This window comes from Diospyros lotus, chromosome 3 (genome assembly GCF_014633365.1).
Source record: "Diospyros lotus cultivar Yz01 chromosome 3, ASM1463336v1, whole genome shotgun sequence".
In the NCBI taxonomy this organism is placed as follows: Eukaryota; Viridiplantae; Streptophyta; class Magnoliopsida; order Ericales; family Ebenaceae; genus Diospyros; species Diospyros lotus.
Genome location: NC_068340.1, coordinates 24,995,496 through 25,023,252, shown reverse-complemented (window position 1 = coordinate 25,023,252; position 27,757 = coordinate 24,995,496). Strand labels below are relative to the sequence as shown.

Sequence of the window (27,757 nt, the reverse complement as noted above, 5' to 3'; positions counted from 1 at the left end):
GGTCAGAGTTGATATGGAAGATTTTATTGGTGATAATATTTGCTGAAGGTTCAATGAAAAGTAGTCACCTGTATTTCCTTTTGTTCTTGTTTCCATCATCATTCTTTTACCTTTTCTTTTGGCTGATTGGATTAAAGACAAGTTAATGTTCATCAGTAGTAAAATACCTGTGTATTTATTGTCTATAGAAAGTGTTCGAGTGCATGAAGCAGTCTACAGGACTTCTGCAACGGGGAATATCCTGTGATGCAGAGAGTGCTCTGGGAGTAATTATTGAGGCTCTGACAATAAGCTCTTACTCTGAGAAATTGCTTCAAATGAAAGGAGATGCTCTTTTGATGGTTTGCGCTTCTATAATCTGATAGCTTGAAATTTTAAGTACCTCGAAAAGATAGAAAAATCAGGACACTGAGTTTCAGCAGTTGATATGGACCTAGAGATTTGTCATAAAAATTATATTAACTTTTGTTTCATCTGGCAGTTGCGGAGATATGAAGAACTGATCCAATTGTGTGAGCAAACTCTTGGTTCTGCTGAGATGAATTGCTCTGTAATAAGTGGTGATAAGAACTTAACAGATCTGGACCATATTGATGTTGAAAAGAACCTGTCATTTAGGCTATGGCGATGGCACCTTACTATCAAGTCATACTTCTATCTAGGAAAACTTGATGAAGCCCTTGATTTTGTGAAGAAGCAAGAGGAATCTATCTCTACCACTAAAAAGTATCAGCTAATCTTTTCATGTAGATCCTTTCAAGTCTTTCTGTGGTTGATTTTATCAGGCTATTATTGACATGATCAAAGTTACTAAAACTGATCTTGTGTTTCAGGAGTGGAAGCAAGACTTTGGAGTCGTTAATACCGTTGGCTGGGACAATACGCATACTTGTACACCATAAGGTATGTTCATCCGTTGCATTTGGGCTCTCTGCTTAGATGTGTCTTGTTCTAGCAACTGCTGATCTTTTTTTAGAAGTAATTGTGGAAAAGAATACTTTTCTATATTGTATTATGGAACAATACATTAGGTATTTGTTACAAGTGTGTACCCTTTATTGACCAACCTTGCCTTATACAAGTCAATTCATTTGCCTTATTGAACTATTGTGAGAAAACTTGGTATATACTTTCGCTTCCACTTGATTACAATATATATAGGAGAAATAAATCAATCAAATCCCTATAACTAAGGAAAAAAGAAGGAATCTTAATTACATCAATTAAACCAAGCATTCCCACGTTTGAAAGGGATAGGCCTGGATCCAAATTGGCCACATTCTCCGATCAGCTTCCATTGACCTCTTCTTGAGTCTTTTTTATTCCCAACTCCAATGTTCCCAAGCAATCTTCCACTTGCTCTTGGTTTTGTCGCATTCCAAGCTCAATGGTATCCAATCGAGATTTCATTTGCTTTGCCCGTGTGCCTTCAGCCATAACCACCGCTCCGGCCAAGTCGTCAACTTTGGTACTTCTAAGATTTGATAGCAATGACAATGGGCTCCTAACACTCAGAGTCACTTCTCACCGATGTCATGCTCTTTGCAAGGACTCGCCTCTTCTTGAGTACGCTTCAACTTAGCTCCAAAACATCTAGCCTTGCCTCAAAAGGGATTAGCTCCAAAATAAATCAATCAAGTTGATTCTCAGCGGTAATTGAGAGCGCTAATCGATTAACAGCCTCTTAGGAAATAGAAAATCGATTAGCGCTCTCAATTACCGCTGAGAATCAACTGGCCCCCTGAATCAATTGGTCTAATCTGCCTTCAAATTCTAATTGAACTTAGATCGAATTTTCAATAAACCTAATTTGCTTCTTTGAGATGGCTTCCAAGAATTGCTTAGATATAACTTCAACAATTCTGAATTAGCTGCATAAATTACCAGAATCGTTGTCGTGAGTCAATTGGCTCTGATTCTATGTTTCAAAATCACCTAGATTAGCTGTTAGGAGTTGTTGGAATCATAGCCAAGAAACAGCTATCGCTGTTGATCAACAATCATCGAAATCCCACCCTTGGGTTTGCCTTCTCTCAATCTCGCCGAATTGCTCTTTCACCGACAGTGATCAAGATCCAATTGCTTGGAACAACAGCCGAAGTTGCCTGGGTCTGCTGCGCCTTCACACACCTTCCAATCTGAGCTGAGACTTAGCGAAATTCACAGCCTACAGCTACCACCTACTTCACCTTCAATATCCAAGCAAGATGGCCAAAATTCATAGGCGACAATCGCCTCACATTAGTTGCCCAAGAGAATTGCTCACCCAATCATCGTCTAAAGGCTCCATAATCACTGGAATTCTCTTATCTCTGCCTTGGCCAAAAATTTCCAAACTCTACTTCAAAGAAATCGATTTGATCTGGTATGCGAACAAAGACCTTGAGTTAATCCTACTTCCAAATTGTTGCTAGGATCAGAATTGATTGCGCCAGATTCCTCTCTAAGGAATGTCACCTTCAAAATTCAAGTTAGATCATTGTTAGAATTCTCCTAGCCAACGTGTTGTTTTCAATTCCGATTAACTGAATCGGCAATGGACCTCGATTAATTGGATCGGCTCTACTTCAATTCACCCCAAGCCTACGTCCACTTCTTACCCAATCATCGACCACTGGCTAGAGGACCACCGCACTCCTTGAGTTCGCCTTGATCAACAAGTCCTCATGATCCAATTGCGATCGCTATATGCTCCAATCGCTCCAATTTGCTTCTCTTCGATGCCTTAATCTCCGTCTAAATTGTTGCTTGATCAACTACCTGGCCTAGCTTTGCGCCAATGTCTAGTCTGAATTGAGAGACTCGCATCTTCCTTCTCTCCTCAACCACATGCAATGAGTTTGTCGGAATCACCACTAAAAATCTATCGACTCTGTTAACCTTCAATTCCAAGCCAAGAAGGACGGTCGGAATTTGCTTCTAGTGACCAATTTTACAGTGATCGAACTAACTGCTTTTGTCAGAATTACAGCATAGAATCTTCAACTTTGATATCAAATGTCACAACCCTAGGGTTTAGAAAGGAAATTGGAAGAATTTGGGAGAGTAATAGAGAAGAATTGGAGGGAGAGAAAGAGCAAAAATGAAGGGAAAACAAGGGAGAATGAGAGAGAGGATGTGAGGAGAGAAATATAAATTCAACATACCATTTTCCAACATACACTTCTTTACATACTATAGCCTATTTATAGGTTGTTCAACTGAAAGTAGAATCTAGAAACAACAACCGTGTGCCTTCAACAGAATTAATAGCATCTCCTAACAAACAATTGTATTTAATTACAGTATTGCCCCTCTAATTCCCCTTAGATCGTGTCAGTCTATTGACTATCTTCTTACAATAGCATAAACTTCAGTTAAAGATGGTAGCTGCTTTTTTCCATCAAGTTGGTATTTTGTCATATTTGAAAGTTCTCCATTCAATGAATTAGTTGAAGGCTGCAAAACAAACCCAGTTGGTGTGGAGGTAACCCCTCCTGAATCAATCATCGTTGGAAAAATTTTAGAAGGTTGATTATGGCTATTTAGGAAGCATAGAGAAGAAAGGTGCTGGGCAGGCTGGAAAAAAAGGGCAAGGGCGCAGAAGGCAAGGCCAATTATCAGCAAGTTGCAGAAGGTCCAGAGAAAGAACAAAACCAGCAGTAATGCTGATTATTAGTGAAGTCTGATTGAGAGACAGCCCAAGGATGGTGGCTTTAGTACCATGTGGGAAAGAATATTTTTCTATATTGTATTGTGGAATGGTACAGTAGATATTTCTTACGAGTGTGGATCCCAATTAGCCAACCAATCCCAAATAATTAGGGATTAGTTGTCAGACCCTTGGATCTGACAGGGGAATTCTCCTCTGAATTGGGGAGAATTGTTAAAGGAAGTGAGAATTCTTCTCTGATCTGAGAGCAGAGAATAGAGGAAGGATTGAGAGAGAGAGGGGCGGGAAAAGTAAATTCTCAATTGTATTCATAGATGCCTCAAAAGGGAGCGGGATCAGTTTGTTATATACTTATCCACTGCTTGGAGAAAGGCACCAAAGGCTGCCAAATTCTAAAACAGCACAACTGCCAATCAGCTTATTTGAGCAAGGCTTATAACTGCTTATACAGTGTATAAGTCCCCCCTGCCTTTATAACCGTAGGCACATGACATTAGTCAACTCAATGAAGGAAAAAAGTTAAGGGAAACAGTACTACTAAGGAAGCATAATCTTATCCTAATAAAAAGGAAACTCTAGAAATAAGGAAATAGAAATGTTCTAGGAAGGAAACAATTATAGGAGATATTTCTGGATTTCTAACAGTAATGATTTGCACAAGCGTAGCAAGCTTGTGGCTACTACTTTTCTTATTTTAAATGATATAATTTAGGTGCATGCAACAAGTATAGCAGTATCCTTTAATATCATGAGAAAAAATCTGGTAATAATTACAGATTAGGATCCATGTTTTGACACATTGGGAATAAGAAGCAAGGATATGGATACAAGACAACAATAGACCTGTAGATGGAACCCACTGACATTGAAAGTTTTGAAAGATGGGACATGGCATGCAGGAATACAAGAACAAATTATTTCCTTTTACATTTTGGACTATTTCTTCACTCTCTACATTTAAAATATCTAAATTTGCTTGTATGAAGTAATAAGAAATAATTGATGTATTCTACAGGTAAAAAGGAAAAAAATTGGAAAAGAAGCAGCAATGAAAAGTTCTAAGATATTTTCCAGAATTTATACACTAAATTGGAAGGTTTGGATTCTAATATTCCTAAAACTAAGAAGTATGAAGGAGGTAATATTTATAGATAACCTTATTTTTATTTTAACATTGGTTTCTAGGAGTTAGCTGTTTCTTCGAATTTCCAATTTGTATAACTTGAGGACATACGCTGGGGGGGGGGGGGGGGGGGGGAGGAATGAATGAGGAAGAATTTAGAGGAGCAAGCAAATGAAATTGACATTGGTCCCTCTTTATGTTTGGAAACCTGTGATATAATGCTACAAGGGCATGATTGTCACTTCAAAGACAAAAAATGAGCGTTTTGTTCTCAGTGTCAGATCAGTCATGTTTTAACCAGATTTACTTCCGGATTTCCAATTTAAAATCGATTGGTATTGTGTTCTCCAATTTCCGTTCTTCTTTTTATTTTGTTCTTGCTTTTATTGGCAAAAGAAAACTAGACATGAATTTTTTAATAAATACCATACCAAGAAGAAAAAAAATCTTCTATATGTCATTGTTGTGTTACTTAATGATAATTACCATTCTACATGTTTATCATCAACACCACCTTATCCTAACCAAGGGTTGGTGGCACGATATTAGTAATGTCAATTGACTTATAAAAGTTAGATTAACAATACAACTCCATCTAAAAGAACAGTTGGGAAAAATTTTACGCCGAATGCCCTTCCTGACACAATGATGAGATAAAGTTCCAAAACCATCTTCATATGAAAAATTTCACAAGATAGTGGTGAATGAAGATAATTGATGTAGTTGTGTTTCATCACATAGTTGATATTGTGAAACCAACCTCTACAACATGGAAACATGACCTACCATTCTACATGTTTTTGTTATAAAATCCATTTGGAACTAGATAAGGGTTGTGGGCTAATGTATACTAGCGAAGGCTGAAATCCATTGGTACTTTTTTTTTTTTTTTTTTTTTTGGGGGGGGGGGGGGTGTTGAAAAGAAATAAGGGTAGTAGAGTTTTCATCAGCTAGGGTGGGTCAAGTAATGGATCTCCCTTGATGAGCTGGGATTGTAAGCAAATTGAATTTCACAAGCAAACAAACATGGGAGTAATTTGAGAGAAATCAAATACAGAACATACAACCCTTGCCACTTTGAGCCTTCTATTGTTTTAGATTCGTCATGCACCTAGGGTTTAAGAGATAATTGGAAGGAATTGTGGAGAGATAGATCAGAAGAAGAGGGAGGGAAATTGAGAACAGAAACAGTGTGAGAGATTAGGGAGAACCAAGAGAGAGAGAGGGAAATTGAGAGAGATTGAAATCAGATTTCATTCAATAATATTTTTGTATGATTTGAATTAGATTGGATCAGCCTTATATACCAATTCGGTAACTAAGGCTTGGTGCCATTAGGGTTGCCAAATATTCAAATCAATACAGTTAAAGGCAGTTGTCTTTTAGGTACAAACCACTACAACTACAATGCAACTAAAAGAAATTCATCTATTATCTAATTACTATGTCCTTGGGTCATGACAGGATTGTTCTCTATCACCCATATGAATTCCAATACAATAAATATAAAAAAATGTAATGAAATTTATGAGAAGATAATTGAATAGATAAAGACTGTTCAAAGGATAATTTGATGTAGTTACTTGTACCCTTCCTTCCCTTTTTAAAGAGGGAAATTGATATTCTCCAAGGTAAGAGCAAAATTAGATCATGGCAGAAAAATGGAAGGAAGCTTGAAGGAATGAAGAACTGTTATGTTAGTGAGGGAATTGCTTGTTCCATGACCATTTGTTGCCACTCCTAAGCAAGGTAGCAAGTGTTGAAGTTGGGGTTGGCATTTGATTATTTTCTTTTTCCTCTTGGGGAGATATTTCTAATCAAAACTATTTTACTGCCAAGAAACCATTGCATCATCTCAAGCAATGCTGAAGACAAGATACAAACTGTTATAAAATATCGACGTGTAAAAAATTCATGTAAAGCACTTAAAATCTTTTCTTTCCCCTTGGAATTCTTAAGTTTCAGTCAAGTCAAATGTCATGGTTATTGTCAATGAAAGTAATTTGCTAAAGAATTTTTGGTCCAAAACCCTTCCAAGCACATTTTATTCAACTTCTGCTGAAAAGTAAGATTAACGCCCATGAACAATCCAATGAACTTGCTACAAATCAACAATGTGATAGGCCCCCAGTGCAGTGGACCTACCAGAGACGCATCAAGAACCGAGGGCAGAATAGTAACACAGCTGTGCTTGCATAACAACCAGCATGTGCACCAAGGGTAGAATAGTATCATAGTTGTGCTTGTGTAACAATCAGCATGTGCACAACCAGATTCTGTTATAGAGGGCAGAAAAGGGAAGGCAACAACTATAAATAGGAGGAAAAAGACAGAAAGATGGGCAAAAAATTGAGATTAATCAAGGAGAGTTCAGGGCCTCTCGAATGCCCTTTTCTATCTTTCATTTCCCTTATAATTGGTATTTTTTTTAGATCAATATACAAGCAGTATTTCATCCTTACACTTTCAGCAATCCTATCACAATGGTATAATGAAGAGGTGAGTAGAGGCCTATTCTTCTTTATTTCCTTTCCAATTGTCCATTCATGAAGGAACAAAGAGTCCAGAGTTTTCATCTTTATGTTTGGCAAATTTCACTGAAAAGGTCAATATGCTTTTACCCTCTCTCTCCTGTTGTTGTAGTGATATATTGTTGTTCTTGTGACTCTAGGCCTCTGGAAATGAAGCATTTCAATCAGGGAGGCATGCAGAAGCTGTTGAACACTATACTGCAGCTTTATCATGCACTGTTGAATCACGTCCTTTTGCGGCTGTTTGTTTTTGCAACCGGTCTGCTGCCTACAAAGCTATGGGTCAAATAATAGATGCCATTTCAGATTGCAGCTTGGCTATAGCTCTCGATGGAAATTATCTGAAGGTTTGGTTATAGTAAAACTGCTTGGTCTAATACTTCTGAGGGGGGCACAGTGATTTGCTTAAATGTCTATTCAATTGTGCATTAGCTCATTTTTAATTTTCTAATTGTAACTAGGGTTTCAAATGTGAAATGAAGAAACAGAAAATCACACAAGAGAAAATGAGAATGAGAGGTTCTGAAGAATGCCTTGATCAATGAATTAATCAAAATGAAATAAGGCATGGCTGAACCATTTATATCTAGCTATCCTTAACAACAAACTAACTAATCGACTTAGTTACTTAACTAATCCTTTACTAAATGAAACAAACAGCATAACTAATTACGACAATTCATTATACTAGTCAGAATCAATTTTTTCAACATTCCCCCTCAGATTAGACCTCTTGGCAGAGTTAGAACATGTAAGCTTTGTCTTGTCTGAAATTGCTGGCACATGAGAATATATAGGAGATAATCTGAGTCCAAGTTTGTAACACAAAAATGACAACCTGTCCCTTGATAGTCCTTTGGTAAAGATGTCTGTCATTTGATGTAGAGTAGGAACATACCGAATTTCAATTTGTCCATTTTCCACCTTTTCTCGAACAAAGTGCACATCTATTTCAATATGCTTGGTACGTGAGTGAAACACTGGATTTTCTGTTATGCTCTTTGCTACTAGGTTATAACACCATAAGACTGGAACATGGGCTAATGGATAGCCCAATTCAGAAAACGAAGATTTTAACCACATGATTTCAATCACTCCTTGTGCTACTGCACGATACTTTGCTTCTCCCATTGAACGAGCCACCACGAACTGTTTCGTAGAGCCCCAAACCAACAAATTTTGGCCAAGAAATACACATAACCCACTAGTAGACTTCTTTGTTACTTTGCAGCTAGCATGGTCTGCATCAGTATAAACCATTAGGGACAATTCACTGGAGGTAGGTGCAAATAGAAACCCTAGACCTATTGTGCCCTTGAGATATCGAAGTAACCGTTTACAAGCCATCCAATGTTGCACTTTAGGAAAGGATAGGAACTGGCTCAATTTACTAACCACAAAGCTATTTATTAACTACTCGAGGAACATTAGAATAAAGAAAAGGAAGACAATGAAGGATAGAGATCAAAGGACCATGAGACTGAACTATAGATGAGGAACAAGCTAGGATTGGGATACTCATCTAGATTAAATTTAACATGCTGAGACACATATATTCTACCTAAAGGATGTAAACATTTATACCCCACTTGAACATGGCTATAACCAAGAAACACACTTGGAAGAATGAAAATCAAACTTGTGTCGATTATAAGGCTGAAGAAAGGCTAAGCAGGAGCATCCAAAAGGCTGAAGGTCAATGTAGTTAGGTTGTTTATGACAAAGTAAATCAAATGGAGAGCAAAATTTTAGGACAATAGAATGTAAAAGGTTTATGGTGTAGACAGTTGTTTGAAATGCTTCTATCCAAAATTTTAAAGGCATATGAGCATGGGCTAACAATGTAAGACCCATCTCAACTATATGTCGATGTTTTCTTTCAACAACATCATTTTGTTGGTGTGTACAAGGACATGTAAAACTAGACTAAATGCCACAGGTCTGAAGATAGGGCAAAAAGGCTTTAAATTCTCCCCCATTATCAATTTGTAAGGCTTTTAGTTTTGAGTTGTATTGTAACTCAACAAACTTATGAAAATTTATAAAAGTAGGTAAGGCATTAGACTTCAATTTCAAGAGAAATAGCCATGTGTATCTTGTATAGGCATCAACAAAGATAAGATAGTAACGATAACCCTCAGTAGAAGTAATAGGAGCTGGACACCATACATCAGAATAAACCAATTCTAAAGGTTGTTTTGCTGTAATGGGACAATGAGCAAATGGACGTTGGTGTAATTTGCTAATTTTACAGGAATCACAAAAGGAAATATCAGACTTGGAACAAGAAATATGAAGTTTATTCAAAACATGTTGTACATGAGATGTAGGGTGCCCTAATCTGGCATGCCACTCTCGCCTGACATTACATGTTTGGGCTACATTTATGCTAGATGACAAATCTGGAGAGAACAGATACTATCTTGTTCATTTATTTGAAGAAACAGGAAAAGTAGCAACAACTTTTGAGGTCTTGAAAGAAGGAATAGCCTCGGACTCGGACACAGCATGACCAAATGCTAGTAGCAACTGATATAGGCCATCTTTAAGTGTTCCTTGGAGTAGCACCAGTTCTGAGTCCTTGTCTTTAATCAAACAAGAAGTAAAATTGAACTCAGCAACTACATTATTATCCTTTGTGAGCTGAGATACACTAAGGAGACTCTTTTTCATATAAGAAACATGAAGTACATTAGGTAATGAAATAACGGAGCTAGGGTGAGTTTGAGTATGTAAATGACTAACACCAACATTGGAAATAGGTAATGTCTTACCGTCGCCAACAACAACTTTATCAATGCCATGATATGGAGAGGATAGAGAAAGATTGCTGAGGCTGGTGGTAATGTGGTTAGTTGCTCCAGAGTCAACAAACCAAGGAGATTCTCCACAAGGTGAGGCTTGGGATTGAGTATCAATGGACTAAGGCAAATAACCATAAGAGGTAGACCCTAAGTAAGCCATAAAAGCTTCATTAGATTCATTAGGACCGACTAGAAAAACATGCAGATCTGATTGAAACTGAGAACCACCTCCACCTCTACCAAAAATTCCAAGACTTTGATTTTGACCAGAACCTCTTTGAAAACTCCTATCAAAGCGGTGGTAACATTTGTCTACAAAATGGCTAGGTTTACCACATAGCTGGCAATATACTCTCCTACCATCAAATTGACCTCGAATCCTGCCTCCTTTATTCATTTAACCGCCCCCACGGGATACAAAACCTCATCTATTATTAACATAGTCACTACCAAATCTAGATCCATAAGAGGTAACATTCACATTCATGCATGGTGAAACAACAGAATTGAAATTAACAGAGGAAAAGACAGATGAATTCTTAGTGGCTAATCTTTGTTCTTGCATTAACAAGAGATATTGAACTTTCTCTAAGTTTATCTCATCCATCTGATATGTAATAAGGCTCACCATAGTTTCATAACCATGATCAAGGCTATTCAAAATCGCTAACAAATCCTTGTCGCCTAGGGGTTCACCTATAGTAGCTAGAGCATGTGCAATAGTTTTGATCTCAAAATGTAATCATTAAGAAAAAGAGAGTTCTTAACTGACCGTAGTTGCTATTTTAATTGAAACGACTTAGCAACTATCTACTGCAAGTAGAGAATCTCAAGAGAAGACCATACCTTCTTTCTCAGACGATTCACAATGTATCACCTGTGCGAGGACTTCCTTGTCCAGCATAGAAAAGAGCCATCCGAGAAGAAGTTGATCAGATCGAATCCAAGTCATGTATGCTGAATTTACAATCAGTGAATTAGATCCTACTGCTTCCATATTTGGAGATATATTTAGGTGGAGGCGGAGACTTGTTAATGAATTGAAGCAAGTCAAAGGCTCTAATGGTAGCTAAGATGTGTGCCTTCTAGAATAGATAATTATAGGTATCAAGTTTGATTGGGACAAAATTGAAGGATTTCGCAACTGAAGGAAAATCGAGTTGCAAGTCAGAAGATAAAGAAGAGTTTGATTGAGGTAACAAGGAGGCACTACAATCTTGAGTAGATGCCATGGACGTAGGTCAAAAGCTCTTATACCATGTAACTAGGGTTTCAGATGTGAAATGAAGAAATAGAAAATCACACAAGAGAAAATGAGAATGAGAGGTTATGAAGAATGCCTCGATCAATGAATTAATCAAAATGAAATAAGGCATAGCTGAACTATTTATATCCAGCTATCATTAACAACAAACTAACTAACCGACTTAGTTACTTAACTAATCATTTACTAGATATAACAAACAGCATAACAAACAACATAACTAATTACAGCAATTCACTACACTAGTCAGCATCAATTTCTTCAACACTAATATGTTGAAATATCTCAGTTTGAATCTCTTTGATACCATGCTGTAATCTTGGATTGGTCAAGGGAAGGAAACTGTAAAGGCAGAGATGGTTTAGTTACATGTTATTCGTTTTCTATGGGTTTTGCATACTAAGAAAACTATTTTTTTGGAAATCTTCACCATTGTCCTAACACAACCAAAAAGAAGAGAAGTTCTAGATCAGTGTTGTGCTTTTCTGATTTGTTGGGAGATTTGAAAGCAGTTTCATGTGTTTTTTCATTAGAGGTAAGTTTTAAGTATTTCTTTCCAACACAAAGCAAAAAGGGAAACAGGTTGATTAATTGATTAACTTGTCTGTTTCATGCATTAATGGGCAACTCGAACACGCAAGTTATAGTGGTATAAATTGGGTTGTGAATCCAATGAAAGATAGTGGTTTCAATAAATAGGTGAATTAGGTTGAATTGAAAGGCATTATGAAGTATATTGATGCATGCAATCTAGCACAAACAGTTAGATATTATTGGAGAACCAAACTCTAGCAACTCATGGAATTTTAGGTTCCAAATCACATCTGACAGGTTTAATGCTGTTGATTTTAATTCTTCAGATGAAGTGAACTCTATTACACTAGATACGACTCGTTGATGGTAGAAGTTTGAAAATAAGACAAAGAATAGGAACTGTAATAGTACAACAACAACATATCCAGCCTTTATCCCACTATGTGAGGTCGGCTACATGAATTCTAGACTTTCATGTATTTTTGTCTTTTGTCATATCTTCATTGAGATCCATACACTTCATATCAAACTTTAATGTCTCTCCCAAAGTCTTTTTGGGTCTGCCTCTATCTCTTTGTTTGACCAATTGTTCCATTTCATCAACTCTCCTTATAGAAGCGTCTCTTGGTCTCCTTCTCACATGACCAAACCATCTTAGTCTAGTCTCTCTCATCTTCTTCTCTATTAGCACTACTCCTACTTTATTACAAATAACTTCATTTCTAATTTTATATTTTCTTGTATGGCCGCACATCCATCTTAACATCCTCATCTCCGCTACGCTCGTCTTTTGCTCATACTGGTATTTGACTGCCCAACATTCTGAATCGTACAAGAAGACTGGTCTTATAGCTGTCCTATAGAATTTTCCTTTCAGTTTTAATGGGATTTTACCATCACATAACACCCCCGATGCATTTCTCCATTTTAGCCAACCTGCCTTAATTCTATGTGTGACATCCTCGTAAATTTCTCCATCTTTTTGAATCACTGATCTCAAATATCGAAAGTGGTCTTTTCTTTGTAAGATTTGGTCTTTCAATTTTATTATAACATCCTCCACTCTTGCATTCTTACTAAATTTACATTCCATATATTCTGTTTTATTTCTGCTTAATTTAAATCCCTTAGATTCTAAATTGTTTCTCCATAACTCAAGCTTAGTGTTCACTCCTTCTTTTGTTTCGTCCACCAACACTATGTTGTCTGCAAATAGCATACATCATGGCACCTCTGTCTGAATATCTTTAGTGAGTTCATCCATTACTAAAGCAAATAAGTATGGACTTAGTGCAAAACCTTGATGCAATCTTATTGTAATTTTAAACGGTTCAGTATCCCCTCCGCATGTTCTGACCCTTGTCTCTGCACCATGATACATGTCCTTAAGGGCTTGTATATAGGCTATTCAGACTCCTTTCTTCTCTAAAATCCTTCATAATACTTCTCTAGGGACCCTATCATAGGCCTTTTCTAGATCTATAAATACCATATGTAGGTCCTTCTGATGATCCCAATACCTTTCCATTAAGCGCCTTAGTAGGTATATAGCTTCCATTGTTAACCTACCAGGCATGAAACCAAACTGATTTTCCAAGACCTCTGTTTCTTTTCTGAGTCTCTGCTCTATTACTCTCTCTCAGAGTTTCATGGTATGACTCATTAGCTTAATTCCTCTGTAATTTTCACAGTTTTGAACATTTCCTTTATTCTTATATATAGGGACCAAAGTACTCTTCCTCCACTCATCTGGCATCTTTTTTGATTTAAGGATCACGTTAAATAATTTCGTTAGCCAGGAGATGCCCTCTTCTCCCATGCATTTCCATGCTTCTATTGGTATATTATCCGGTCCCACGGCCTTATGATTTTTTATCTTTTTTAATGCTTGCCTTATTTCAGTTGAACTTATGCGTCGATAAAATGTATAGTTTACGTTCCCTTCGGAGTTACTAAGATGTCCCAACCTAACTCTTGTGTTGCCATCATCATTGAATAATTTTGTGAAATACTCCTTCCATCTCTCCTTAATCGCTCCCTCATTCACTAATACATTTTGATTTTCATCTTTTATGCATTTCACTTGATTTAAATCTCTTGTTTTTCTTTCTCTTGCTTTAGCTAGTTTATATATATCCATTTCTCCATCTTTTGTATCAAGTCGTTTATATAGATTCTCATATGCTTTTGACATTGCTTCACTAACAGCTCTTTTTGCTGCCTTTTTTGATTCTTTATAATTTTTTTGATTTTCTTTATTGTTGCACTAATATATAGTCTTATAGCAATTTTTCTTATTTTTAATTTTCAATTGTACCTCTTCATTCCACCACCAAAACTCCTTAAGGTTAGGGGCTCTATCATTTGTCTCTCCAAGCACTACATTTGTTGTGCTTCTCAGGGCATTAGCCATTTCTCTCCACATTTAGTTTGTCTGTCCTTCTCCATTCCATTCTCTTCTACCCCTTAATTTTTCTTTGAAGATTAGTTGTTTCTTCCCTTTTAAATCCCACCACCTGATTCTTGGATTTTGTTTTATGTGATTTTTTCTCTTCCAATTTCTTACTTGGACGTCAAGTACTAGAAGTCTATGTTGAGTAGTCAAACACTCTCCCAGTATCACCTTACAATCCCTACAACACACCCGATCCTCTTGTCTCATGAGGAAGAGTTCAGAAGCGGCTGCAACTGGAGAGGAGGCCAGAGGTGTAGGGAACGCACGCCAGAGCTAGTGGAGGAGACTGGCAACAGCATGGCGGAGGCAGCATTGAGGTAGCAAGGAGGCCACGCCTGCAACTAGGGTTTGAATGGGGGCTCTAATACCATGTTGAATCAGAGAACTTGAGAAACCCTAGTTGGAGGAAATAAATTCATCACTCAAACAATAGATTCTACGCCTATATATACTAATACTAATACTAAATGGGTCATGACATTAGCTAATCCTAATGACATAAGCCATGACATAAAGATAAATCTCACAGAACTCATGCCAGAATTTGTCAAATCTTAGAAATTGAATTCATTGGCATTTTAAGTAGCAATGCTAGGAGGTTTCATAGCGTAAATTGTTTGAGGCATTTGTCAAGAAGTTGGAGGTTGCATAAATATTGCACTGTAAATGGATCTTATCTTGTCAGGGTCCTATTCTTATCCCTCTCTTGGTTCCTACTTACATTTCTTTTTTATATCAGATGTCCTTGTCGTGCTTGGTTGAATTTTTTTTCTTGTACTGAAAGGACAGCTGTTTTTCTTTTTCTCTCTGTCTTTGTGTGTGCTGGAGACTTGGGATGGGTAAAAGGCAGCATGATTTCACTTTTTACAATAAGCATTATCAATAATTTATTTGTCTGAGCTTTGTTTCATAGGATGAGAATAGTCAATCAAATCTTTCTTTTGGAAAACCATATTTTCATCTCACTTCTAACAACAAACAATAACAAAATCACAAGCTTTAATCCTATTATGTGGGATCTGCTACATGAATTTTAAACTTCCAACCTTCTCTATCTGTTATATTCTATGTCATGTCTAAGGGTATTCCACCAAGATTTTTTTGTTATTTCATTGTCGTCTACACCTTATGGTACAAACTTCCTATATTTATCCACTAGCCTCACTATACTTACTGGTCTTCTTGACACGTCCAAATCATCTTAATTGCATCTCTTGCATTTTATTTTTGTTGAAGGAAGATAAGGTGAAGAAACAGAACTTGTGTGTTGTTGTGTTTGAATAGAAGCCAAAAGAAGATGAGACGATAAGGAATGTTTGAAACTAAAGAGATAAGAAAGATGAGAAGATAAAGTGGAGATGAGAAAATAAAGTGGTTCCATAAAAATAGGACAAAACTATCACTTAAGTTTAAATTCTACCTTATCTATTTGTAACATATTTGAACTTGTATTTTGTACTCTATCCCTGTATTTTAGAAGTAAATCGTGGCTCAACTCATGTATATATACTCATTCTAAACTCAATACAAAGTGAGAAAACTAGTGATTTGTTAGTCTCCAACCCTACCTAAGTTATTCCTACTTTGGTTATTTAGTTTGTTCATGGTATTAGAGCCACTGATCTTGTGGCTGAATACCTTATCCTTCTCCTTTAACAAAATGTAGTGTTCATGATGACCAGCAATCCATCTGCGAATGAACCCTCTACCATAATCCTACACCCACCAAAACCACACAAGTTTCGGTTGTTCCAATGTCTCTAGACAACCATACCCTGCAAATTACATAACATAAGCTAAATGGGACTAATTTTTGAGAATGGTCTCAATCAGTCTTGTTGGTTATCAAAGGGAAAGAAAAATTGAGATATCTTACTGGTGTCATTCCTATGCCGGATACTGAAGTAGCAACCTATGAAGTATGGGATGCTGAGAACTCGATTGTTATGGCCTGGAGCCAAAGATAGGTAGGACATCTTTTCTTAAGACAATTAAAGAGGTTTGGGAGGCAGTGCAATCACTCTATTCTGATATGGAGAGCACTACTCAATGCTTTGAAATTTGGTTAGCCATTTGAACAATCACAAGGTAATCACTCGGTCACTGAATACTATAACATCTTGACTAAGTTATGGAAGGAGATAGACTTGTTTTATGATATTAAATTAGATGGAGTCAAGTACAATAAAATGGTGGTGAAAGAATGAGTGTTTGACTTTCTCCATGGACTCAATTCTGACCTAGATGAGGTTCAAGGAAGATTACTGGGAACTAAACCATTCCCATCTATCCGAGAGGCATTTGCAGAGGTAATAAGAGAAGAAAGCTGCAAGAGGGTAATGATGAATTCTTTCTCTACCAATGAGTAGCACCCAAAATTTAGCCCTTGCTACTTTTAAATTGAAACCAACATCAGTACATGGTGAATCTCAACGAGATAAATAGTGGTGTTATCACTATCATAAGCCTTATCATACAAAAGACACTTGCTGGAAACTCCATGGAAAACCAACAAACTAGAAGGCAAAAAATCAGGGGGAAATAACTTAGACAGCCTATGATGTGGATTTTGAAGAAGGAAGAACAACTAACCTAACCTTGACAATGGATCAACTAAAACTCTTACAACAGGTATTTAATCAGATGAAAGTCACAAAAAGTCCGATTCAACAGAATCCCCTAAATCAACAATGTCGCTTGCCAAACAAGATACATCACATGTGTTTATTTTCTAAGAATCTATCTACAGATGTTTGGATTGTAGATACAGGAGCTCCAAATCATATGACAGGTTTGTTACATATATTGTCAACTTATAAGAAGTGTGATAGGGATATAATTGTTTCAATGGCTAATGGGATAGTGCCCTTTGCTAAAGGGGAAGGATCAGTCTTTATAACAGGCCTACACCTAAGATCTATATTATATGTGCCTAATTTGAAATCTAACCTATTGTCCATCAGTAAGCTAACAAAGGATATGAATTATATGGTGACGTTCCTTCCATCTCATTGTGTTTTTCAAGACCTAACTTCGGGGAAGATGATTGGCAATGCTTGAGAGAAAGGAAGGTCTTTACTATGTTTTAGGAGCAGCCTGTACCCACACTTCATCTAGGTTACATACAAGCTTCTCTTTTTTTATTGTCATAGATTCTGATATACAACTATGGCACAAACAATTAGAACATCCTAGTTTTAGTTATCTGAAAATCTTGTATCCCCATCTGGTTATTGATAAAGGAAATGATTCTCTCAAATGTGAGCAGTGTATATTTGCTAAACAAACTAGAGTGTCACATCCTATTCGTTCTTACCAACCCTGCAAGCCACTTTATTTGGTTCATACCAACAAGAATTCCTAACTTAACCAACACCCGTTGGTTTATCACTTCGTAGATGATCATACCAGGGTTTGTTGGGTTTTGTTAATGAAAGAAAAATCTGAAGCTAGTACAATCTTCAGAAAATTCCATCAAATGATGTGTAATGTTTTTCAATCTTCAATCTATATCCTTCGATCGAATAATGATAGGGAATACTTCTCCAATGATTTTAATAACTATTTAGTCGAACATGGAATTATTCATCAGAGTTCTTGTCCCTATAATCCACGACATAATGGAGTGGCTGAAGGAAGAATCGGCACCTCCTTGAGATTGCTCGATCCCTAATGATTACCAACTCAGTCCCTACTTCCTATTAGGGGGAGGTAATTCTTACAGCAGCCTATCTTATTAATAGACTTCCTTCTAGGTTTCTCAATTTTAAGACTCCATTGAGTACCATTCTTGCTAGCTACCCTCTTCATACTAGAATGCTTAATTCATTATCACCAAAGGTATTTGGTTGTACTGCATTTGTGCATAACCATTCTCCATCCCATTCCAAATTGGAATCTAAGTCCATCAAATGTGTGTTTGTTGGCTACTCTCTAACACAACAAAGCTACAAGTGTTATTGTCCTAACACTAGAAAATTTTTTGTCTCTTGTGATGTCTCATTTTTCGAGAATTAATACTTTTATCCCCCCCATATCTCTGCAGAAGGGGACCACAAATGTAGAGCAATGCTGGGATACGTCTTTTTCTATCCTAAGGCAATCACTATATTAACTCTTACTTCACCGTATATAACAGATCACGGGGGAGAACAACAGGTCCAGCAAGTTCCTAAAAAACCAACCTTGGTTTACTCTAGAAGACCTCATGATCCTCAGCAAGGTCAGTTATCACCTTAGGAGGCAAGTCCAATGAATGAAGAAGGTGGACAAAGGGCAATACTTGAAGAGGATGAAAAAGGGGCATTACCTACAAAATTTGATGATCTGGATATCCCAATAGCCTAACGAAAAGGAGTAAGGTCATGTGCTAAGTATCCTATATATAACCACCTATTATATTCCAAATTATCTCCACAGTTCAAGGCTTTCACTACACGTGTTGATGAAATTGAGATTCCTAAGGATAGACATAGTGCTTCATAGGATTCACAATGGAGGAATGCTATAATGGATGAAATGCATGCATTAGAAAAGAATGGCACATGGGAGATTGTAACCTTACCTAATAACAAGAAGGTGGTTGGCAACATGTGGGTGTTTACCGTTAAATATAAATCAAATGGGAGTCTTGACAGGTATAAGGCTAGATTAGTAGCCCAAGGATTTACCTAAACTCAAGGATTAGACTATGAGGAGACATTTGTTCCAGTTGCTAAATTGAACTCTATACATGTCTTACTCTCACTTGCAACCAATCTGGATTGGGAATTACACCAACTTGATATTAAAAATGCATTTCTGAATGGTGATCTAGAAGAAGAGACCTAGATGAGAATTCCTCCAAGTTTTGAGACAGAAGCCAGGAAAGGAAAAGTTTGCAAGCTTAAGAAGTCTCTATATGGACTTAAATAGTCCCCTAGGGCCTGGTTCAAATAGTTCAGTACTACTTTAAGCCAGCTAGGGTACAATCAAGGGTAGGCGAATCATACATTATTCACTAAACATGCAGTAGATGGCAAGAAAACTATTCTAATTGTTTATGTGGATGATATTATTATCACTGGAGATAACATCTAAGAAATAGAGAAGCTTAAAGAACAGTTACAGCAAGTTTTTGAAGTAAAAGACCTAGGACAGTTGAGGTATTTTCTAAGAATGGAAGTGCCAAAAGCAAAAAAGGTATTTTCATCTCTTAAGAGGAAATACACATTGGATTTACTAAAAGAAATAGGCTAGCTTGCCAATAAACCAACCAGCACACCCTTGGAGCCAAACTGGAAGTATAAACAAGGAGATGAGCAAAGTGTCTAGTTGACAAAGGGAGATACCAGCGGTTAGTAGGCAAATTAATCTACCTATCCCTTATATGACCTGATATTGCATATGCTATGAGTATAGTGAGCCAATTTATGCATTCACCCACTAGCAAACACCTCAATGCTACCTGTCATATTCTCATATATCTTAAAGACACACCTAGGAGGGGGTTACTATTCAAAAAGAATAAAGATCAAGGAATAATAGGATTCGTAGATGCTGATTGGGATGGATCTATTGAGGATAGCAAGTCTACATCAAGCTATTGTACTAAGGTGTGGGGGAACCTTGTTACATGGAGAAGCAAGAAGTAAAATGTGGTTTCTCAAAGTAGTGCAGAAGTAAAGTATCAAGCCATTGCTAAAGGTGTGTGAAATTATTTGGCTAGAAAAACTAATGAAAGATTTGAATATGCCTATATCTACTCTTACAAGGTTGTACAATGATATCAAATTAGCAATAAGCATTGTGAATAATTCAATACAATATGGCCGGATGAAACACATGAGAATTGATCGACACTTTGTTGAACAAGAAATTGAAGATGGAGGTATTAACCTCACCTATATCCCTATTGATTCTCAGGAAGCTGATATTCTTACCAAAGCTATGACGAGAAAAGGGTTTGAATTGATCAGAGGCAATCTGGGAATGAGAGACATCTATTCACGAGCTTGAAGGGGAGTGTTGAAGGAAGATAAGGTGAAGAAATGGAACTTGTGTGTTGTTGTATTTGAATAAAAACTGAAAGAAGATGAGATGATAAGGAATGTGAGCAAGCCTAGAGAAATTAGGAATAAACTCTAAGCAAATAGGGGCTGAACGGAAACTTTACTTCGCACCTTTTCTATGATACATGTAGCCTATTAAATACACAAAATCTAACTAAAATTTAGGAGTTTAAATTACAAATACAACAATAGATAAGGGAGAAATTTTCTGCTAAGTTTTCTCCTACTTCTTAGGAATAGATGAAGCCTCATCTTTTCCTATTTCTTTGGAATGGCTGGAGCTTTATCTCTTCCCTATTCAATCTGGTCTCCCAGATTCTTCTTTATCGTGAATTCCTCCTCAACAAAATGTTTGGAACTAAAGAGATAAGAAAGATGAGAAGATAAATTGGAGATGAGAAGATAGAGATGAGAAAATAAAGTGGTTCCATAAAAATAGGACAAAACTACCACTTAAGTTTAAATTCTACCTTATCTATTTGTAACATATTTGAACTTGTATTTTGTACTCCATCCATGTATTTTAAAAGCAAACCGTGGCTCAACCCGTGTATATATACTCATTCTAAACTCAATACAAAATGAGAAAACTAGTGATTTGTTAGTCTCCAACCCTACCTAAGTTATTCCTACTAAGGTTATTTAGTTTGTTCAATTTTTAATAGGTGTTGCTATTATAGTTATTTGAATTGCACGATTTGCATCTCAAATCGTACAACTTGATACAAACCTTAACTAAAATGATGCAAATCTATAGGGGAATCGAAAATTGAAAAGAATCAAAAGCGAATCGTTTGAATGGGAAGTGAATCACAAATTAAGAGAATCATTTGATTCTTAAGAATATTTAGATGAAATAAAATCACAAAAATCAAAAGTTGCCATTCATCTTCCTTCCAATATGAATATGTATACATGTACATGTGTGATATATGCAATATGTATAGATATGTTTGCAGATGTTATATAGGTGTATGCGTCTATATGTATGTAAATATATATATGTAACACTACACATCCTTAACCAAAGATGCTAGATGAAGGTAACTTATGAGTTCATGGGATCAAGTAATATATACCTAAGACCTCTCTAGTAAACTCCAATGTCTGGTTGAGTTGTGACATAGTTTCTTAGAAATAATCGAAGACAATTTGTCTTAATTGAATTACAATGAGCAAGAACAGCATCCTCTTTTAAGGGGAGGATTATAAACAAAAAAGGAAGAAAATAAAGAGCATCCTAATTTACATCATTGACTTACTATACCTATATTTACATAAAACTTAAATCCTAGAATATTCTAGGATCAAGGACAAATCTTCCTTAATTTGAGCATATTTCCAACAATATTTCCAGCCATCCCCCTCAAGCTGGTTTGAAGATGTCTTCCATAGCTAGTTTGCCAATAAGTTTATCAAATTGCTTCTTGTGAAGACCCTTAGTTAGAACATCAGCAATTTATTCAGTTGTTGGAAGATATGGCATGCATATTATTCCAGCATCGAGCTTCTCTTTGATGAAATATTTGTCCACTTCTATATGTTTTGTACGATCATGCAACACCAGATTATGAGCAATAGAGATGGTAGTCTTGTTGTCACAATAGACTTTTATAGGTTTTGATTGAGGAAATAAATATTTGTCCACTTCTATATGTTTTGTACGATCATGCAACACCGGATTATGAGCAATAGAGATGGTAGTCTTGTTGTCACAATAGACTTTTATAGGTTTTGATTGAGGAAATTTTAGCTTTTCAAGTATCCTTTTGATCCACTCTCACAGATGCCATGAGCAACAACTCTGAACTCTGTTTCTGCACTACTTCTAGCCACTACATTTTATTTTTTGCTTTACCAAGTGACTAGGTTTCCCCCAACAAAAGAACAATAGCCTGAAGTAGATCTTCTATCATTAACACTTCCTGCCCAATCTACATCAATGTAGATCTCAACTTGTAGGTGGCCATGTTTCTTAAACAATAAGCCTCTTCCAGGAGTCCCTTTCAGATATCTTAGGATTCTGTAGACCGCTTCAAAATGCTTTGGCCCTAGTAAGTGCATAAATTGACTCATCATACTTACTGCAAAAGCAATGTCAGGTCGCGTATGAGACAAGTAGATTAATCTGCCCACAAGTCTCTGATATTGTTCCCTATCCTTTACTTCTTTAGCTTTGGCAGCATATAGTTTCACATTAGGCTCAATGGGAGTTTCTAACACCTTGCAGTCGAGTAATCATGTTTCTCCAAGAAGGTCAAGAACATATTTTCTTTGATTGACAAATATGCCTTCTTTGGATTTTGCAAACTCCATTCCAAGGAAGTATTTTAGGATCCCCAAATCCTTGATTTGGAACTCCTTTGCAAGTTTCTATTTGAGGACTACTAACTATATCTCATTATTACCAATTAAAATAATGTCATCAACATAAACAATCAAAATTTCAATTTTACCATCCTTTGAGTGTTTGTAAAATATAGTGTCATCTGTCTAACTTTGAAGGAAGCCATAATTGGTAACTACTTTTCCAAAGCGTTCAAACCATGCTCTTGGGGACTGTTTGAGACCATACAGGGATTTCTTCAGTCTACATATTTTGTCACTCCCAAGTTTATTTTCAAATCCCAGCGGCAAACTCATAAAAACCTCCTCTTCAAGATCACCATTAAGAGACGCATTTTTGACATCAAGTTGGTGTAGAGGCCAATCTAAATTTACTGCAAGAGACAACAAGACTCTGATAGAGTTTATTTTTGCCACAAGAGCAAAGGTCTCCTAATAATCAATCCTATAAGTCTGGGTGAAGCCTTTAGCCACCAGTCTGGCTTTGTACCTATCAACACTCCCGTCAGCCTTACATTTTATTGTAAACACTCATTTACACCCTACTATTTTTTTTTTCTTTGGGCAAGTTAACTATCTCCCAAGTGCCACTTCTCCTTAGAACATTCATCTCTTCTATAACTGCTAATTTCTAGTTTGGATCATCCAAAGCTTCATGTATATTCCTTGGCACAAACAAGTGTGAAATCCTAGATATGAAAGCCTTATGATTCTTAGATAGTCTGTTGTAGGAGAGGTATTTAGCAATAGGATATTTAGTACAACTTCTAACACCTTTCCTAATTGCTATAGGAATATCAAGATCAAAAATAGTAGGTAAATGATTGGAAATAGTTGAAGAATCAATTTGGGAACTATTAGGTAAAGTAAAGGAGGTGGACTAGAAGTTGAAGTGGGATTTCTTGAACTTACAATGCCATTTCTCGGGTTTTCAGATTGGTTTTGTGCAGAATTGACATTCAAGTCTTTGTTCTTTTGATGAAATCTCTTCCTGGTATAAACCTGAAGCTCAAAATTTAGATCATGATGATCAGTTTGTAGTAATTCTCCCCTTGCCTGAGAAACCCCTTTACTTGGCATCAAAGAACTAGAATCTCCTAAGTGACCATTATCAGAAACATGTGGTTCCTGAGTAGGACAAATTGCATTTGGAAGGGGGATAGAAACATCCCAAAAATTGTCTTCAACTTCATGTTTCTCCCCCTGAAGGGAATTTTTGGTAAAATAAGGTTTTTTTTACACAAAGGAGACATCCATACTCACGTGAATCTTTTTTGTGAGAGGACCATAACACTTATAGCTTTTTTTATGAGAGGTATAACCCAAGAAAACACATTTGACAGCTCGAGGATCAAGTTTTGAGCGAAATTGAGTAGGTAAATGAACATACATAGTACATCCAAAAACTTTGATGGGAAGATCCGAATGTAATCTAGTGTTGGGAAAAATGTCTTTTAGGCACTCAAGGGGTGTTTAGTACTTTGATACTTAAGTAGACATCCTATTTATTAAATAGGACGCCGTCAAAACAGCTTCACCCCATAAATATTTTGGAATATGCATAGAAAACATGATGTTACGTGCTACTTCAAGTAAATGTTGATTTTTGCGTTCAACAATGCCATTTTGTTGAGGAGTATGCCGACAAGTAAATTGGTGGTGAATACCTTTGGTTTTCAAAAAATCCCCCAAGTGCTCATTGAAATACTCGGTGCCATTGTCAGAGTGTAAAATGTCAATTTTGGCTTGAAATTGGTTTTCAATCATAGTGTAAAAGTTTTTGAATAAATATTCTACTTCAGATTTTTTGTGCATTAAATAAACCCAACACAAACGGGTATGATCGTCTATAAAGGTAACATACCATTTTTTGCCAAATAGAGTAGAAATTTTATATGGACCCCAAACATCACTATGAATCATATAAAAATGTTTGGATGCTTGGTAGGGTTTTGGTAAATATGTGAAACGATGATTTTTTGCCAAGATGCAACTTTCACATTGAAAAGAAGAACAATCCATTCCTTTAAATAATTCAGGAAATAAACGTTTCATATAGGCAAAACTAGGATGTCCTGGTCTAAGATGCCATAGCATAATTGTGTCTTGAATAGGAATTGAATTAGTACTACTAAAGCCTTGAGCTTTTTTATTACTAGAAGAAATTTCATCAAAGTAGTAAAGACCTTCAATCATCCTAGCACGCCCAATCATCGTCCCCAAGTTCTGGTCCTGAAATTCACAATGGGATTCAAAGAACGTAACACAACAGTTAGATCTTTGCAAAGTTTACTAACAGACAAAAGATTGCAGGCCAAGTTAGGAACATGAAGAACAAAATGGAGATTAATTTTTGCAGTTAGTTTAATAAGACATTTTCCTGCAATAGATGAAAAACTACCATTAGCAATTCTGATTTTTTCATTTTCAAAGCTAGGAGAATAGGTATTAAATAGATAAGGAGAACTAGTCATATGATCGGAGGCTCCGGAATCAATAACCCATGGAGAGGAATGTAGATAAGAAAGAGGTTTAGGTTTTCTACCTGTGTGTGCCAGGGAAACACTAGGAATACCAGATGAGAAACTGGATTGTAACAACTTCAAGAGTTGATCAATCTGCTCTTTGTTAAAGGGACTTATGTCAACCTCATTCGCAGTAGGGACCCCACGATTACTACTCTTGTCTCCTTGCTTGTTGCTCTTCTAGTTGGCAGGTTTGCCATGAATTTTCCAGCAAGTCTCACGAGTATAGCGTGGCTTGTTGCAATGGTCACACTAGACCCAAGGTCGCTCATTGTTCATATGCTAGTAATTTGCAACCTTGTAGGCAGCAGTATCAGTAAACAAGGCAAAATTTTCAATTAACTCACCAGCAGTTTTTTTGCCGAGCATGACACTCCTTCGGCTTTCTTCCCTTCTAACCTCAGCAAATACTTCACCAATAGGAGAAAGGGGAGATCGGCCAATAATCCTCCCTTGCATCTCATCGAACTCAATATTAAGGCCAGCAAGAAACTTGTAAATACGACCATCTTCAACCATTTTCTTGTGGTGGTTGCAATCTGCAGTAGATTTCCACTCATAAGTGTTGAAGAGGTCAAGATCTTGCCACAGTCTCTTCAATGAATGGAAGTATTTAGTAACGGAATCATCTCCTTGCCGAATCTCTCCCAACGTCAGAGTTAACTCAAAACCTGATATTGGTTACCTAGGTCAGAGTACATCTAATTTACATTATTCCACAATTCCTTTGTAGTAGGATAACAGATATAATTGGAACTGATATCTTCATCCATGGAATTGACCAGCCATGTCATGACCATAGAGTTTTCAGCATCCAAAACAGAGTGTGCTAGGTCATCCACTGCAGGTTCCTTCTTGTCTCCAGTAATGTAGCCAATTTTTCCTTGCTCGCGGATATAAATTCGAATAGATTGAGACCAGCGAAGAAAATTATCACCATTTAAACGAATGGTGGTGATTTAGACAGAATGGGTGCTAGAATGGTTTGGCTGGGTCGCTGGATGTTATGTTTGGATGGCAGCGGCAGGGTTTAAGGTGGGTTTGGAAGTGACTTCTAACATAACTTATCACGTTGGGAGTGGAAAAAACAAGAAGGAAATGTAGCAAGCAGGGTTACCAATATCTGGGAGGTGGTTGCAAATTGGTTGCTGTTGAGGTAAGATGCCAGCAAGTAGTAGAAAGGCTGCGAGCAATCGACAGTGGCTGAAGTTGGTCAAGGCAGCCTGGTCATGAGCAATCAGCAATGGTTGAAGCAAACACAGCCGACCCAATCGGAGTGGGCGTCACCATCCTGAATGGTAAACTTGCACTCGCCCAACGGAAACTTGCACTCGCAGGAGATAGAAAGCGACCTGGCGGTTGACAATGGAAGAAATGACAAAGAAGACGACCTTGGGTGGCCTCGACCAATAGATTTGAGCTCGGCGACGGCTAGGAAGAGCCAAAAGTTGCCGGATTCAAGTGTTAGTGACCAATCGAGAGGCCAATAGAGAAGGCGCAGCCAGTCGCGAGAAGGGCCTCACACGGAATGGATGGCTGGGATTTAATCCAGCTCTGATACCATCTTAAAAATAATCAAAGACAATTTGTCTTAATTAAATTACAATGAGCAAGAACAACATCCTCTTTTAAGGGGAGGATTATAAACAAAAAAGGAAGAAAATAAATAGCATCCTAATCTACATCCTTGACTTACTATACTTACTATATTTACATAATATTTACATAAAACTTAAATCCTAGAATATTCTAGGATCAAGGACAAATCTTCATTAATTTGAGCATATTTCTAGCAATATTTCCAGCACAATTGTATGTGTATGTGTATATATGTATGTATTGCACATATATGATGTATACATATATGAATATGTAGATATGTATATGTGTACATATAAATGAATATTTATATGTTTGTATGTATGTATGTATACATATATGAATACCTAGATATGTATATATGTACATATAAATGAATATTTATTAATTTTTATTGAGTAATATGAGATTTGTGCTTGGATTTTATATATTTATTGACTTAAATACTATATATTAAATCTTATTTGTGATTAGTAAAATGATCACATTGATTCACGATTTAAATCTCAATTTGACAACTATGAACTATAACCTTATTATGTATAGTCTCATTTCACATTCTATTTGTTGGACGATGAGATTGGGTGTTCAAGTTTAAAAAGGGAAGATAGGGTGGTTGGAGATAAGATGAGACTTCAAGATTTAAAAGATAAAGCAGCCTAGAAGATAAGATAACCTCCAAAATTCAAGGGAAAGATACAGCTCGAAAGAAGAAGATAATTTCAGCATTTCAAATATCAGTTACTGTTATCTAAATTTGAATTTATTCCTATTTTCTAGGAGATAGCATAGATATTTTGTACTTGTATAAATACCTTTACTCAGATTCAATAATAGTCGAGTAAACTTTCAATAATTCAGCTTATTTCACAAT

The 27,757-nt window shown here is 36.6% G+C and overlaps 1 protein-coding gene across 2 annotated transcripts in view; it reads left to right on the top strand.

Annotated features, from left to right (window-relative positions):
- LOC127797154 (uncharacterized) overlaps nt 1-27,757 on the top strand; it is a 57,664-nt gene that overhangs the window by 25,167 nt on the left and 4,740 nt on the right. For both annotated transcript variants that reach the window (XM_052329755.1, XM_052329756.1), the window contains exons 4-7: nt 189-341; nt 482-726; nt 834-903; nt 7,447-7,653. In XM_052329755.1, coding sequence (XP_052185715.1) covers nt 189-341; nt 482-726; nt 834-903; nt 7,447-7,653 — 675 coding nt within the window. The remainder of the gene's footprint in view (nt 1-188; nt 342-481; nt 727-833; nt 904-7,446; nt 7,654-27,757) is intronic.